Source organism: Silene latifolia, chromosome 10 (genome assembly GCF_048544455.1).
Source record: "Silene latifolia isolate original U9 population chromosome 10, ASM4854445v1, whole genome shotgun sequence".
NCBI classification, from domain to species: domain Eukaryota; kingdom Viridiplantae; phylum Streptophyta; class Magnoliopsida; order Caryophyllales; family Caryophyllaceae; genus Silene; species Silene latifolia.
Window position 1 is genome coordinate 28995537 of NC_133535.1, and position 16658 is coordinate 29012194.

Here is a 16658-nt window from a genome sequence, read left to right on the forward strand (position 1 = left end):
CAGTAGAGGTCGGCCAGGCCGCTACCGCGGGCGGGATTAGGTGTCCGATTAAAGGGCTTCCCAATACATACCTTTACCTCTTACTCAAAAACTTTTGATAGTGGACGACCTTATCCAGGGCGTACGAGAGTCATTCTAGAGATAGGATGCTAAAGAGGGACGATTCCTTATCTTTAGTACCTATGTCAAACACCGCTTTTTGCCTTGATTGACCTAGGTATAAACTGGATTTGAACGGGTTCCAAGCATCCCACAAATGCTTGGTGGCGACTCCAAACATCTCTTGCATCGTTTCGAGACCCTTGCCGAGACGAAACCGACCGATCTAAAACGATCCAGTCGAAAGCATTTTTCCTATGCCGCCGAGCGTGGCTTTCAAGAGACCACTGCATGTCTACAGATCGGCTAGGCGCGCAGGTGGCCGTGTCCACAGATTGGCGACTCCGCTGGGGATAACTAGGATACTTGTGTCTTTGTGATCCCTAGATGGTGAGACTCGAACGAGGTCTTGGTTGAAATGCATTAATTGATATTATGGTCATGGTCGGGTTCCTTGTCCGGCCCCACAACCTAACCCTTTTCGACCAATTGGCTCATCTCGTTGGTATGAGTTTTCTCATTCCCGCGTTTTGAGTCCTGATTGGGTCAAGCATACCGTTGATGTTACACATTTCTGTTTCGTCAAAGAGCTTTCATTTCCTTCGATCGCTTTGTGATACGTGCATTTTATATAGTCTTTTTAGCCTATTTTAGCACGTATTATTGTGTACTTTTTTTTTGGGTAAAGGTAAGCTTTTCATTAAAATCAAAAGTATCCCATACAAGTACATAATACTCTTTCAAACATACTCAACAAGACTAGTGTTGTCTAATGTAGGAAATCCAAGCTAAAGCACTAGGATTCCTACTGTTAATCTGTAACTGTCCTACGCGCATTTTCACCTCATTCTTGACCCGTTGCAGAATACATTCAGGTCTGCTGACAAAGCCTTCCACCCTGCTAACATTTCGAACATTCCAAATATTATACATTATGCTGGCTAAAATCACTGCTGTAATCTTCTTCCTGCAAGCATTATGATCTCGCCTCTGAACCCACCATTTAATCACTTCTGAGCATGGCAACTCAATCAGACACCAATTAGCAATTAAGTCTCTGCATCTTTGACTGAAAGCACAAGAAAAGAATAGATGCTCATGAGACTCTTCATGTGATCCACACAGGAAACACAGGTTGCTCTGAATAATGTGCATTCTATACAACCTATCCTGAGTTGTTAACCTCTGATGAGCAATTAACCAACAAAGAAAAGCCTGTTTAGGAATGATCCACTTATTAAGCACCCAAGGAGACCACATCACCTTGCCCATATCTGGTTTCAGCAACTGATACCCTGCCTTGCTGTATTATTGTGTACTTTTGTACTATTTATATTGCATTATGCCCCGAATTGGCTACTTTGGTTCGTTTTGTCCATTTTGTAGAAATGAACGCGAAAGTAGTGGAATCGTACCCTTTTTTGTCCTTTTTGCATGCATTTAGAGGAGACGGGATTTTCCTGAGTGAGATACTGCGTTGGGAAGCGTGAAGGCACAATTTATGAGGCAGTCGGGCATGGATTTGAGCTGAATTGAAGACAGAAGACTCGATCGAGTGGTTTCTACATCCTTGGTTGGTCGATCGAGTGCTTTTCTACTCGATCCAGAAGTGCTATAAAGAGGAGTTACTCGATCGAGTAACTATTCTACTCGATCGAGTAGATTTTATGGAGTTTTGCTTGATCGAGTTGTTTTATTCCACTCGATCGAGGGGTTTCTGCTGGCGTGGGCTTTAATTAGCCCGTGAATTGATTTTAGCTTATGGACTTAGTTGTTTTTCTATTTAAGCCTTACGTTACTAGGTTATTAGCATCTAATGTTTCCTACTATCAAAGTTTATCTATCATTCAAGACTGCGCACTACTTTCTCCTTCACTGTAACTTTATTTTGGGATTTATTTCGCTCGGATTTGATTGTTCTTTACGCTGGATTCGCACGATTGTAATCTCTTTCTCCTTTTTTAATAATAAACTTCATTTCACTTGCTTTAATTCTTCGTCTTGCTTTATTTACTTTTTGCCCTAATTTACTTTTTTTTTGCAATTTAATCATCGTTTTAATATGCTGAATGCTGGTTATTTATCTGCTGTTAGTTTTGATAGTATTAATAGCAATATTAATAGTTAAATCTAATTCATGTTGGGATTAGGGGATCTACGGTAGAAATGTGACGATGTAGTAAATAGTTTAGATGAGTTAATTGTGAGACCCTGTCACCATAGCAATTTAATTGTATTTCACCGACTTAGTTGAGTGCACGCTTCTAAGTCGTCCCTTTAATCTGGCTAAAATTATTCCTAGATCAAAAGATTGGACTAAATAGGCCTGCTATGAACAGTAGACTACCCTAACGAGGATGAAAGTTAAGTTAGTGGTATTTTAGGATAGAAAGTGGACCGAAAGGACTTTTCCATATCCGTCTCGCATTAATTTGTCTAAGTTGTTTACAGTTGAGTCACTGGACTACCGTAGTGAACCGAAATCCTGACATGACCTTTCTCTATTTGATAGTTTAAATCTATTTTCCCGCTTTTACTGCTCTTTTCTCTACTTCTCTTCCTTTAAACCTTCAGTTTAGAAAACAATTCAAACAAACCCCCCCATTTGTGACCAAATAGACGGACTTCTACAGATATCTTGCCTCCCTGAGGAGATCAACCTGACTTCCTTAGCTATATAGTTAGTCTAGTTAGTTGATTTTTGATAGGTACACGACAGACGTATCAAATTTTAGCGCCTTTGCCGGGCAGGCAATTGCCCTATCTGTCTTTGTTTCGTTTATTTTATCCGTCTTAGGGAATCTTTATTCCTTGAGGCAGTTCTTATTTATTTTCTTTCAGTGTTGTTTATGCCCAGGTCAGACAGGTTTGAGTTAGTTTCAGCTGATTCGGAGCCAGAGAGACTATTCAGGCAAAGACTCTGTCTGCAGAGAAAATCACGAAAGGAAGACTTGAATGCTTTCGAGCCAGAGCTACATCATTCTCTTTTCGCAGAAGACCAGTCTTTAGTAGAAGACATTCCTATTTATGCCGATCAACAAGTAAAGATGCCAAAACTTTCTAGTCACTCGGTGCCTAAAGCATCCTCAATTCCAAAGGGTTTCAATCTCCAGACTGCGGATGGGAATACATTCGACATCCGTCCTTCCTATATCAACCTGGTGGAAAGAAATCTCTATAGAGGTGTGGCAGGTGAAGACCCGAGGAAGCACATGGAGGTCTTTACAGACTACTGTTCTACTATCCCCGCCACAAAGGGGGTAACTCAAGACAAGATTAAGGAGGTTTTGTTTCCTTTCTCTTTGATCGACTCAGCCAGGGAGTGGCTGACTGATTTTGACCGTACAGCTGAAGGAGTTACAGATTGGGAGTCTCTTGCTCTTGCCTTTTACAAGAGATATTTCCCTCCACAGTGCACCAATCAGCTGAAGGCCAAGAATACCAGTTCCAAGCAAGCTCCCGATGAGACTTTATATGAGGCATGGTCCCGATTCAAGAAATTGGTGAGGTCTATTCCTCACCATGGTTTTGACCCATGGTCTATATCTAACCAGTTCTACAATGGGCTGTGTGATGACCACATAGCCATACTTGATGCGCCATCTAATGGGAGATTCCAGGAAAATACCGACGATGATAAGGGATGGGCCCTTATTGAAGAGATGGCGAATCATAGTGCTGAGTATGGAAACCCGAGGGATGGTATTAGAATAGTTCATGCAGTTGATAAGTAGGTTATAGCTCAGCTGGAAGCCATGAATGCTAGATTTGACAAGTTGGAGTTACATTCTGCTGGGGAGCCTCAGACGGTCCATATGCTTACTAGAGGGGAGATCGTCACATGTGAGAGGTGTGGGAGCAATGACGGTCACACTGCTGTTGGCTATCTTATGGAGAAGGAACAAGTCCTTGCCTTTTAACAATATAGGCAAAGAGGGGGTTCCTATTACAACAACCAAGGGGCAGTCCATCCCAATTTGAGGTGGACTAGTCAAAATGTGCTCAATCCTACCCCTCCTCTGCACCAGCAGCAGCCGTATGTTCCTCCACATAAGAGTCAACAAGGCTTTCAGAAGCCTCCTTACTTCCCTCCTCCCAATCACGGAGCATCATCTTCTGGAGGGGTGAGTGATATTGGCGAGCTAAAGACTATGCTGCAATCTTTTACAAAGCAGTGGCAGTTGAGTGATCAACAGAAAGATGCATCCATCAAGGCACTTGAAACTCAAGTTGCCCAATTAGCCGCGAACCAATCTGCAAGGAAATCGGGTTATTTACCGTCACAAACTGACAAAAATCCACATGAGATGGTAAATTTAATTAATCTGAGGAGCGGTCGTTCATATGAGGGACTAGAAGTGTTACAATCAGACTCGAGGAAGGAAATAATAGCTGATTAACAGTGTTCTGTCAAAGGAAATAAGCTGACGGCGAAGAAAGTACTCGATCGACTAGTTTCTGGAGGTCGATCGAGTAGATTTGTTGAAGAAAGTACTCGATCGAGTGGCTTTTCTACTCGATCGAGTGAACAGGAAAAGCCAACTGCTCGATCGAGTGAATTTTCTACTCGATCGAGTGATGCTATTGAAGAAACTACTCGATCGAATGGGAATTTTGGTCGATCGAGTAGTATGGACGACGGACAGCTTGATCGAGAGCCTGCTAGTGCTCGATTAAGTGAGAAATCACCTGAAATACCTCGTTCGAGAGAAAAGAAGCGTCCAAAGGATACAGAGCTTGATCCGGCTGACACGTTGGAAGAGAGAAACAAAGGACTCGAGATACCCATCACGGTTTCTTTCCCGAGGCGTCTGCAGAATACTAAAGCTAATCAACAATTTGGCAAATTTGCCGAGATCCTGAGAAGCTTGCAGGTCACTGTACCATTCGCCGAACTGCTGACACAGGTACCCTCTTACCTTAAATTTATGAAAGAAATTTTATCGCGTAAGAGGCATATTAGTTATAATGAGATGATAGCCTTGACTGAGGTAGGGACGGCCCTAATTCAGAATAAGTTACCTCCCAGACAGTTAGACCCGGGTAGTTTTTCGATTCCGTGTCATATTGGTACCCACTTGATTGATAACGCGTTATGCGATCTATGCACTAGCGTGAGTGTCTTACCGCTGTCTCTGGCTAAGAGACTTGGTTTGACAAAGTTTAATTGCACCAACTTGACAGTCCAGATGGCCGACTGTAGTATATCACGGCCACTAGGTTTAATAGAAGACGTACCTGTTAAGATCAGGAGGTTCTTTATTCCCGTTGATTTCGTTGTACTTGACATCCCCGAAGATGCACATACCCCTATTATTTTAGGGAGACCATTTCTATCGACTGCCCGTGCAGTAATAGACGTCGGGGGCAAGACATTGACCTTTCAGGTTGGGGACGAGGAGCTGATATTCCATCAGTCTAAGTTCCGGAGGGCTCCTATACAAGCTCAGCCTTGCAATGCCCTCTCTTCTATTGACCCTATTATTGACACTCCAAATGAAAAATTGGAGCATTGTGCTGCTATTGTTACCCCTCTGCCTCAGATTGAGAGTAAAAAGGAGGAAAGTTCGTCTGTTTTCCTTGCTGCAGGTACAGATGAAAACAATGAAGGAGCTGTCAAAGGGCATTGTGCAATTAATGTCAGTCAAGTTGGGAGTGACACAGCCGCTGAGAAAGGAGCTAGGGTGATAAAAGTTCGCGCATATGTGGATGTGAACTATTCCCCCCTTAATGATTCAAGTTCAAGCTCATGGAAGCGGAAGAGGACGATCAATGTTGCTGAGGTGACGTCCTCCAGTCGGGAGCCCTCCGAGGGGCTACTGAATTGCTTTGGGAAGTGAGCGGGGAAATGCCCTGTGTACCACCTTGTATAAACAATCTTTGAATTTTTGTTGAATATTTTTTATTGCTTTTAATTAGGACTATTAGAATTTAGACAATTTTTAGTGTAGATAGAGACTATAGACTGTTACTTTGCATATTTGGTATTTTAGGATATTTGTGCAAGTGTTTTTATGCAGGTTTGGGGAATTTTTACGCAAATATAAAGGAAGAATGACGAATTAAGGAGCTTACACGAGAAAAAGAGCTCGATTTGAGTACTTTTTGTACTCGATCGAGTGGATTCTGTTCGATCGAGTAATGCCATACCAGTCGATCGAGTAAAGCAGAATTGGGGAGTTCTCGATCGAGTAAACTTTTACTCGATCGAGTAGATGGATTATTAAAGTGCTCCATCGAGCAGTTCTAAACCACTCGATCGAGTAAAATGGGAATCGACACGCAGGGAGTTTCCTTTATTTCCTTTACTTTTGATTCTAATTTCATTTTCCCCCAATTTTTCGACTCTCCTCTTATTTGCGATCAAAGAACACCCCAAATCCTCCATATTTCTTGCCCTTTTGCTAAATCCGTCACCTACATCTTGTTGCTTTCTAATTAATCGTCAAAAGCCCTCTACTTTCCCTCTGATTTTCGCCATTTTACTCGGTCTATTGGGAATTTTAGGGTTTGCGGTTTTTCGAAAAAAATCGCCAATTTCTGCTTGTTGTTTGTCGTTTAATTGCAATTTGTAGATTTATCCTTATCAAGTAAGTGATCCTTATACTTCTAAGCATTTAAATTACATTTATTTTGCATTTCATGAAGTGTATTAGGAATTAAGGTTCCGAATTCTGTTTTGGGTCGAAATTTTCGATTATAATTTCGTTTCCATGCTTAATTCCCGTCTCCTCACTTTTTGTTACATGATTAATTCGAACTTTGCGCGAAATTGGCGATTAAGGCTGATTTTCAGTAGAATTTTTCGACTGTCAACTGGGTTTACATGCTGTCACATGCTTAATTTACTTTAGTTGTTGCTTAATTGCCGCCATTTATGCCTGCCCCCGCCCCTATCGCTGTTTACCCGCTGTCATTCGAATTTTTGAGGAAATATTGGGAATTTGTGGGCTGAAGTCGAATTTTTTCGACTATTTGGAATTTGTCATGCTGTCACCATACTGATTTTCATGCTGTCTAGCTGTTTTTCTTATCAAATCCCCTGCCCTTTATATACATGATGGATTCTAGCTCTCTGCCCTTCACTAGCTCGACTTCTAGTCCATCCCTAACTGAGACGGTGGTCCCTGCTGTTACCACCGCCTCCACTTCTTTTAGTACCGCAGCCCCTGTGTTCTTAGTCTCTGCTGCAGGTACAGTTTTTACGCCAGCTAGCACTGCTGCTAGCTCTATTTCGGCTGCCACTTCAGTTACGGCTACCACCACTGCTAGCACTACTGCTAGTTTTTCTTCTTCAGTGGTGGCCACAGCAGCCACAACCTCTACTCCAGCCGCTGTTTTCACACCTGTGGCGGACTCACCTGCAGTTGCAGCTGCCTTTAGAGCGACCCTAGTTCCTCGCACCGTCACTGGACGGGCTTCTACTTCGGGTTCTAGAGGCCGGGGCCGAGGTCGTGGACGTTCTCGTGCTACACCAGCTCCTGCTACCTCTACTTCTGCCGCTCCCTCCACTTCAGCTGCTTCTCCTTCTGGCACGGTCACTGTTCGATGGGATAACTCCCTCGACTCTCACCCAGACTACCCGCAGGTAGTTTGTACCTTCCCGATTTTTAGATAAACCGGCACTTGAGAGACTCGGCATCTACGAGTGAGTTTGTGAGCTTCTACGGGGCACGGGGATGGCCGGACTCATTACTATGAGTGGCCGTACCTTTCTTGAGCTGAGTCTTGAGTTCCTCAGCTCCTTCACCTTCTCCTCCGGGGCACACGACGCTGCCCCCACTAGTACTCTTGTATCTTTCCGGTTATTCAACCGGACTTTTCCGATGACTTTGGAGGAGTTTGGTCGCAGACTTGGCCTTTCCTCTACGGGCGACACTACCATCACTAGGAGGGTCATCCGTCAGCTTTGGAGGACCATGGCCCAGACCACCTTTCTCGAGCGAAAGCTCGCACAGGTCCACCTTCCCCCTGCCCGTTACTTTCTTAGTTTGATGGGGAGCACCATTTTTGGCCGAAAGGAGCCGAACAACATCACCAACACCGAGCTCTCCATCTTGGGCGGTTACCTGAACATTGACTATGAGGGTCCTTTTACCCCCAACATTGCCTATCTGACCGCCCAGTACTTTCAGTCCTAGGGGCTGAAAGAGACGGGATCTATTGCTTGCGGTGGCATAGCCACCATTCTTGCCCGTTCCCTTTTCCCCGTCTGGCCCCGTGACTTGCAGTACCTCGAGGGAGAGAGGTATCTGAGTCTGGATGCCATGCTTTCTCAGCATTGGCTGACCACAGACTACCAGACATGGAAGATAGACGGTTCCTTGTCTGTGGACCTACCTTGTGACACTCTCCCCCGTTTAGCCCCTTTGCCTACTGTCGCTAGGTGCGACCGACTGCCACCTCCACCGGACAACCACTTTCCACTCCGACTACCTCCCACTTTACCCGCCCCCAAGAAGCGGCGTAGACTTGAGACTGGAGAGGGGTCTACACCTTCTGGGAGTGCCCAGCCTTCCATGGCTACTCCCATCCCGACCCCTACTCCTACTCCCACTCCGACTCTTGCACCCACCGACCAGACACAGCCACAACCGGTTTTTCCGGCTACTTTCGTACCACCTCCACCCTTTGTGGTGTCCGCGGTCATGGAGCAAGGGCGCCGTGACGGTTTGTTGCTTGAGATTGTAGAGCGACAAGCTCGTATGGAGAGGGACTTAGCTCTTACCTTACACCCTCTATACGAGTACCACTTGAGGCGACACCGTCCGATCCCAGAGGGTTGGCCACACCCTTCCTTTTACCGGTACCCAGCTGAGGGGTACCCGGAGTCTGCTGAGGAGGAGGAGGACGAGGACGAGGACCCGGAGGTGGCAGCGGGGAGAGCTCGCGCTAAGCAGAGGAGGAGGAGGAGAGAGAAGGAGGAGGATCCGGAGTTCAGGGTGGAGGACATCCGTGATGAGGAGGCTGATGAGTAGCTACTGGTCTACTCACTTCCCCAGTTTTCTGGCTGGTTTGGGGAAGTTCGTGTTTTGTATGTACATCTTACTTTTTTATTTTTGTCTCCTCTTTATTTTATTGTTTTTATTCTTTATTGGTTGTATATTCCCGTTCCCCTGTATATATTTGCTGGTGTATGCTGGAGGACAACGAGGGCGTTGTCCGTTTTGGTTTGGGGAGGGTATTGCATCCTTTTGAGTCTGCATTTGCATTTGTTTTACATTCAAGTTAATTTATTTCAGCTTGCATTGTTTATTTATTTCATTGAAAAAAAAAAAGAAAAACCAAAAAAATTAGAAAATTCCAAAAAATCCAAAAATATTCACGTTTATTTTTGCATATAGGTTGAGTCGGAACGGTAGATTTCCGTGATGAAATAGCACTATAACTTGTCATTTTACTTGAGCCTTGCACTTTTGTTGATAGTTCTCCGCATCACAACAGAAATTCCCGCCTAAAAACATTTGAGACGGAAATTTGGGGGCAATTGTTAGGGATAAAAATTGATTTTTATCATACGCAACGTGGCATCACTTTACTGGAAAAAAGGGAGACAATCAAGGGCGACGTGGCACACAGCGGTTGGTAAAGAGAAGGAGAGATGGATCGCTGAGGTGGCAAGCTATGGGCCGTAAGATTGAAAAAGAGAACAAACACATATGGAAACAAAAATAACACACGTACAACAAGGGACGAATCTTTTGAAGTCAACTAACCACCACCTATTCTTTAGGAATTTGACCAAGCATCCAGGAGCAGAAGCAGGGAACGGTTAGATAATTTTAATTTCTGATTCTGGCAGCTATAAAAGCGAGGGCAAAGCAACATACAAGGGGCATTCTCTCCATATCATCGAGCAACACTTGACTCTAAATTCACCATCAATTGACGATAATTACCTAGCAACTTAAAAATTGTATTTCCTTACTTGGGCGTTTATTATCGATTATAGTGCAAAGTTGGCGGGATTCCGACTCCCCCCGCGGTTGTTCCCACACCGGGTTTTCCGTGTCACCAAAAATCTCTCGTGTCATCGTTTTTGTTTATCTTTTCCTTCCTTACTTCATCGCATATTCACTCGTTAGATTAGTCATAATCCAATATTAATCGGCCGTACATCAATCACTATCACTCACCAATTAAATAAATAACTCGGTAAATTTTTACCAAAACAGTTTGGCGCCCACCGTGGGGCATAGTGATCACTTTCTATTGCCAAGCCTCGCAAAACCGAACCAGCCGTTACGATGTCTGGAACCAGCCAGAATCCTTCCAGCAGCCAGAGTATGTCAGCCCTATCTTCTGCAGCAGGACTTACTTCTGTATCCGCGGGATCGATCCATCGCATCCCCAAAGATCCACCCGACTATCCCCACGGCATGGCAACCAGAGCCATACCTCGGCCTTCGAAGCGCCACGCATTCCGAAGGCGGCAGGTGCATCCGGTCAGTCCAAATCCAGTAGGGAAAGCAGCCCCAGCAGAGGAGAAGTTGCATCCGTGTCGACCCGGAAGGCTCGGTGCGAAACTCTCCGGCGGGATCCCCAAAGACTCGATCCGATGCAGGTGATGATTCAGGGGATGGACATTCTACGTCGGGCCGTTGAGGATCTGAGGAAGGACAACCAGAACATGATGGCTCAAATCGTGACAGCAGTCCAGTCCAACCAGCATCAGCACCAGAGGCTCGAGCCAGAACCAGCAGTGGAGGATCGGGTCGACCAATCCCGTCAGAACTAGTTACTAGGCTGGATCTTGCAGGGGTAGCACCCAGCAAACCAATCGAGCCAAGAGGATTGGGATATCTGTCATTCGATAATCCACCCAGTCTGCAGCAGACAACAGGTAACGCTTTGTTTAGCACCCCTTCTGGATCTGACCTTCCACCCTTTTCAGGTACCCCCGCACACCAGACACCAGGATGTCAATCTGGACATGTCCCCAATGCAGCAATCCCATCCTGCAACAAGTTCACCAGTGGAGCCTGGATCGGAGGATTACAGCAGACACCAGGATGGCAGCCTGGATCCATAATCAGTACAACACCAGTAACCAGTCATCCAGCACCACGCCAACTTCCTCGAGCACCCTGGTTAGGAGGTACACCTACTGGTCCATTTCCGCCTGTTTCTAACCCCCTTACAGGAGCAGGTAATTCGCTGGAGCAACAATACCAGGAGCTGAGGGAACTAATGTATAGGATACCAGGCGTAGCCCGTCCGCTGGAGAAAGCAGCCAAAGATAGCTACGTAGATTCACCTTTCGTGGATGATATAGCTCTAATCGGTGTTCCTAAAGGATGTGTGCCGCCAGCTATGACACTCTATGACGGGACCACGGATCCACTTGACCATATCAACCACTACAAGCAGAAAATGATGGTGATAACCGCAACGGGATCTCTAAAGGAAGCTTGCATGTGCAAAGGTTTCGGATCAACACTGTCAGGAGCAGCCCTGCAGTGGTTCGTCGGCTTACCGAACAAGAGCATATCCAGCTTCGCCGACCTAGTCAATGCCTTCAACCACTAGTTTGCCAGCAGCAGAAAGCCAGAGAAGCAGACCAGCGACCTCTACCGGCTAGTACAAGGGTTTGAGGAATCTACCCGTGATTACTTGAACCGGTTCAACAAAGAAAAGGTGTCAATTCCGAGGTGTGATATAGCAACCGCTATACAAGCCTTCCACCGAGGGCTGCACCAAGATTCACAGCTATACAAGGAACTAACCATGCATCCATGCACTACCTTTGAGGAGGTGCAATCGAAGGCAATTGTTGTCATGAGGCTGGAAGAAGACTCTGCACCTGTAAGAGGCACTTATGATTCAGACCCAGTATCCAGAAAGGCTCCAGTAGAGAAGAAGAGCGAAAGAGCGAAACCCTACAGCAGGAGCGTGAATAAAGTTTCTGGAAATTCAGAAGGAAAGTCCGAAGCAGATCTGCCTCCGAAAGTAAGTGAGTATGGTTTCACTACCAATCTTGCAGGATTATTCAAAGCCTTGAAGGAGCTGGGACGCAGAGTCAGATGGCCAAAACTTCCAGAAGGAAACTCCAAAGAAGCGAGACACAGGCAAAAGTGTGAGTTCCACGGCGAACACTCACAACACCGATGAATGCCACTCCCTCAGAAAGGAAGTCAAATTTCACTATGACCAAGGAAACCTGGATCATCTCCTACCCAGAAACACAACCAGAGTAAATTCAGCGGATCAGGTTCTGCCCTCCCCTCCTCCTCATTGCTCTAGAACTGTGAATGTCATTACAGGTGGATCGGAGCTGTGTGGGCTGACCTACTCAGCAGCTAAGAGGCATGCAACCAGGACTAAGGGAGACAGACCAGAGAGCTCCTGCAGAGTTAACCACTAGAATCTGCCGCCAGTCACCTTCGACGAAATAGACGCAGGGTCTACTCCTGAACAGCACCACGATGCTCTAATCATCACGCTTCCCATAGGAAATTGCAAGGTGAAAAAGATCCTGGTGGATACCGGAAGCTCCGTCAACTTGACCATGATGGAAACGCTTAAAGGAATGGGATTCGCCGAGAAAGATATAGCAAAGAAGGCAATTCCCTTGGTTGGTTTCAGCGGCGAAACAAAGCACTCCCTAGGAGAAATCATCATCCCAACCTACGCCGGGGGTGTAAACAAACAGGTAAGGTATCTGGTTATTGATGGGCCCTCTACTTACAATGTAATCCTTGGCAGGCCCTGGATCCACGAGATGAAAGCAATTCCCTCAGCGTACCACCAATGCCTGAAGTTTCCAACACCTTGGGGGGTGCAAGAAATACGTGGGGACCAGGAAGAAGCTAGGGATTGCTACAAGGTGGCTCTGAAGCCGACAACAGGTTCGCCCGCATAGCAATTCGACCGAGCCGCGCATCCGGGACGAGTACATTGAGCCTCGGCGAGGCGAAACTAGACAAAGTCATCCTGGACTCGTTTGCATCCGTAACGAACTGTTCTCATTGGATCTGAGTGTAGAGGTAAGATTCGTGAAGAACTCGTTCGATTGTTGAGAACTAACATAGATTGCTTTGCTTGGTCACATGATGATATGATAGGGATAGACCCAAGTGTGATAACTCACAAGCTAAGTGTGGATCCAAGCTATAAACCTATGCAGCAGAAAAGAAGAAAATTTGCTTCTGAAAGAAACCAGGTTATAAATCAAGAAGTAGATAACCTGCTCGCTGCAGGAAAGATTCGTGAAGTAAAATACCCAGAGTGGTTGTCTAATGTGGTAGTGGTCCCAAAGAAGAATGGCAAGTGGAGGGTCTGCGTCGATTTCACGGATTTAAACAAAGCTTGCCCAAAGGACCCATTCCCTCTACCACACATAGACGCCATGGTAGATGCTACTGCGGGCCACGAGATGCTGACATTCCTGGATGCCTGGAGCGGATATAACCAGATAAAGATGCACCCGAGTGACCAGGAAAAGACAAAGATTCGAGATCCGAGAGAGGTATCTATTGTTATAATGTCATGCCTTTTGGACTGAAAAATGCAGGATCTACCTATCAGAGACTGGTAAACATGATGTTTAAAGAACAAATAGGCCAAACTATGGAAGTATATATAGACGATATGGTCGTCAAATCGAAGCAGAGCTTCACAAAGACCACCAAAGACTGGCGAAAACTTTCAATACCCTCGGAAATACCAAATGAAGTGAATCCCACGAAGTGCACCTTCGGAGTATCCAAAGTGGAAAATTCTGGGTACATGGTGACCCGAGGGTCTATAGAGGCCAAGACCGAGCAAATAAGAGCAATTCAGCACTGGAATCACCGCAAAACAAAAAGACGTCCGGCGCTGGCTGACCGGAAGAGTGGCGACCTTAAAATTCATATCCAGATCTTCGGACAGATGCAGGCTATTCTATGATATACTCAGAAAAAGTCAAAGATTCGAGTGGACGGATGACCACGAGAAAGCATTTCAGGAGCTGAAGCGTTATCTCAACACCTCACCTCTCCTGTCGAAACCAGAGCCAGGAGAACCATTTTTCCTGTATCTGTCAGTCATAGAAGCAGCAGTCAGTGCAGTGCTAGTACGAGAGCAGGAAGGGTCACAGCATCCGGTATACTACATCAGTAAGTCTCTGCTTCCGACAGAGACCAGGTACACATCACTAGAAAAACTTGTCCTTGCACTAGTTACTGCATCCTATAAACTGCGTCCCTACTTCGAGTCTCATACTATTTCTGTGATAACTAATTATCCTCTTAAAACTATCATGAGAAAACCAGAATTGTCAGGACGAATGGCTAAGTGGTCCGTGCATTTGAGCGGGTACGATTTGAAGTTTGAACCCCGTACGGCTATAAAGTCTCAGGCTCTGTTAGACTTTGTGTCTAACTTCTGTCCAGCACTCCAGACCCAGGCCGAACAGGACATCCTGAATCTGGAAGAAGACAAAGGAAAACAAGTATGGGAGTTACATGTGGACGGAGCCTCAAACGCCAAAGGAGCAGGAGTAGGGCTGGTCCTCAAATCACCCCAGGGAGACCTCATAGTCCAAGCCGTACGATGTGAATTCAAAGCCACAAACAACGAAGCAGAATATGAGGCACTAATCCTGGGTCCGGCGGCTCGGATCGAAAATCAAACACCTTCAGGTTTGCAGTGATTCTAAACTTATAGTTAACCATGTTAATGACTGCTATGAAGCCAGGGACCCCAGGATGATGGCATATCTAGATGTAGCAAAGGAGCTGAAAGTCAGGTTTGTCACATTCAACATCAAACAAATCCCTAGGGAGCCGAATGCAGAAGCAGACGCACTAGCCACCCTCGGGCAACCTTCAAGACAGGAACTATCTCCACGATACCAATTGTCCACGTGCTGGAGCCAACAACACTAAAATCTCGGCGGAAGCGAAAAAAGGTGTGCAAAGACCAAAGAAGAAGAAAATACTCCAGACTGGAGGAAACCCTACCTAGACTGGTTGCAGAATGACGTCCTACCAGCAGATAAAAAGGAGGTAAGGGGCTTTAAAATGAGAGCATCCAGATTCCTACTAATCGATAATGTTCTTTTCACGAAATCCCTCGTTGGACCCTACCTCAGATGCCTGGATCGGGAAGAGTCTCAGGCTGTTTTGCATGCTCTCCACAGTGGAGAATGTGGAAACTATGCAGGGGGCAGGAGCCTGTCCAACAAGGCACTGAGGCAGGGATACTTCTGGCCCACAATGCGCAAAGATGCCATGGAATTCGCAAAAAGATGCGACGCCTGCCATAGGCACGCCCATGTTAGCCACCAGCCAGCAGAGCCTCTGTACCAGGTTATCTCACCATGGCCTTTCATGAAGTGGGGGATGGATATCGTGGGACCACTACCCAGAGCGCCAGGAAACAAAGTCTACATGCTCGCCATGACGGATTACTTTTCCAAATGGATAGAAGCAGAATCATTCTCCCAGGTTACTGAAACCCAGGTGATATCTTTCATTAAACGCAATATCATATGCAGGTTTGGCATTCCATCTGAAATTATATGCGATAATGGGTCTCAATTCATTGGAAATAAGACGGAAGCTTTTTGTGCTAGGTGGAATATTTCGTTGCAGAAATCCACTCCCAGGAACCCCCAGTCCAACGGACAAGCCGAATCCAGTAACAAGATTATCATTGAAAACTTGAAAAAGAAACTAGAAGAGATTGGGGGCAAATGGGCAGAAGAGCTACCTCTGGTTCTCTGGGCCGACAGAACCACACCAAAGGTTGCAACGGGGCAAACCCCCTTTAGCCTGGTGTTCGGAGCAGAAGCAGTCATCCCATCTGAAGTCAGGGTCCCAACCCACATATATGGATGCATCACAGAAGACCAGAATCAGGTGGAAATGGCAAGCAGCCTGGACACGATAGATGAACTCAGAACCAGCGCCCAGATCAGGATGGCTTCCTACCGACAGACTGTGGCTAAAAGCTACAACAAGAACGTAAAAGTAAGAACTCTGCAGGTGGGAGATATGGTCCTGAGGAAAGTCTTCCAGAATACCAAGAACCAGCAAGTAGGGAAATTTGCCTACAACTGGGAGGGGCCATACCAAGAAGAAAGCACAGTTGGAAATGGAGCCTACCGACTCATGACTATGGAGGGGCAAATGGTTCCCAGATCCTGGAATATCACCCACTTGAAAAAATATTTTATTTAAGTCACCAAAGGGGTCAACAACCGGGTACTCAGCCTACCGAGATACGACCACCCGGGTTCTAGATATTGCCTTACATATTTTCTGGCTCTGAATATTTTTCTGTCTCTGAATATCTTTATGTCTCCAAAAATTCTTCTGGCCCTAAAGATATTTTCCTGCTTCTAAAATATTTTTCTATTTTTAATATTTCTCTGGGTCTGGATATCTCCTGATTCTGAATGTTTTCTGGCTCTAAAAACGTTATTTTTGAATCCAACTTTTCTGGTTCTAAAAGCCTTGCTCGTATTTTAATTCTAACAAGTACTAAGTTGCAAAACCACCTTGAATAATTTAAATTTTTTAATATAGGCCAAGGAAATAAGATGCAAACTAATCTGGCAGAGCCTGTATTCA

General features: G+C 45.6%; 1 protein-coding gene across 1 annotated transcript; it reads right to left on the reverse strand.

The window, feature by feature from the left end:
- Nucleotides 1-858: 858 nt before the first annotated feature.
- Nucleotides 859-1371, reverse strand: LOC141607361 (uncharacterized). Its single transcript, XM_074426710.1, has one exon. It carries the CDS (start codon nucleotides 1369-1371, stop codon nucleotides 859-861), a length of 513 nt encoding a protein of 170 aa, XP_074282811.1.
- Between the last annotated feature and the right edge of the window lie 15287 nt (nucleotides 1372-16658).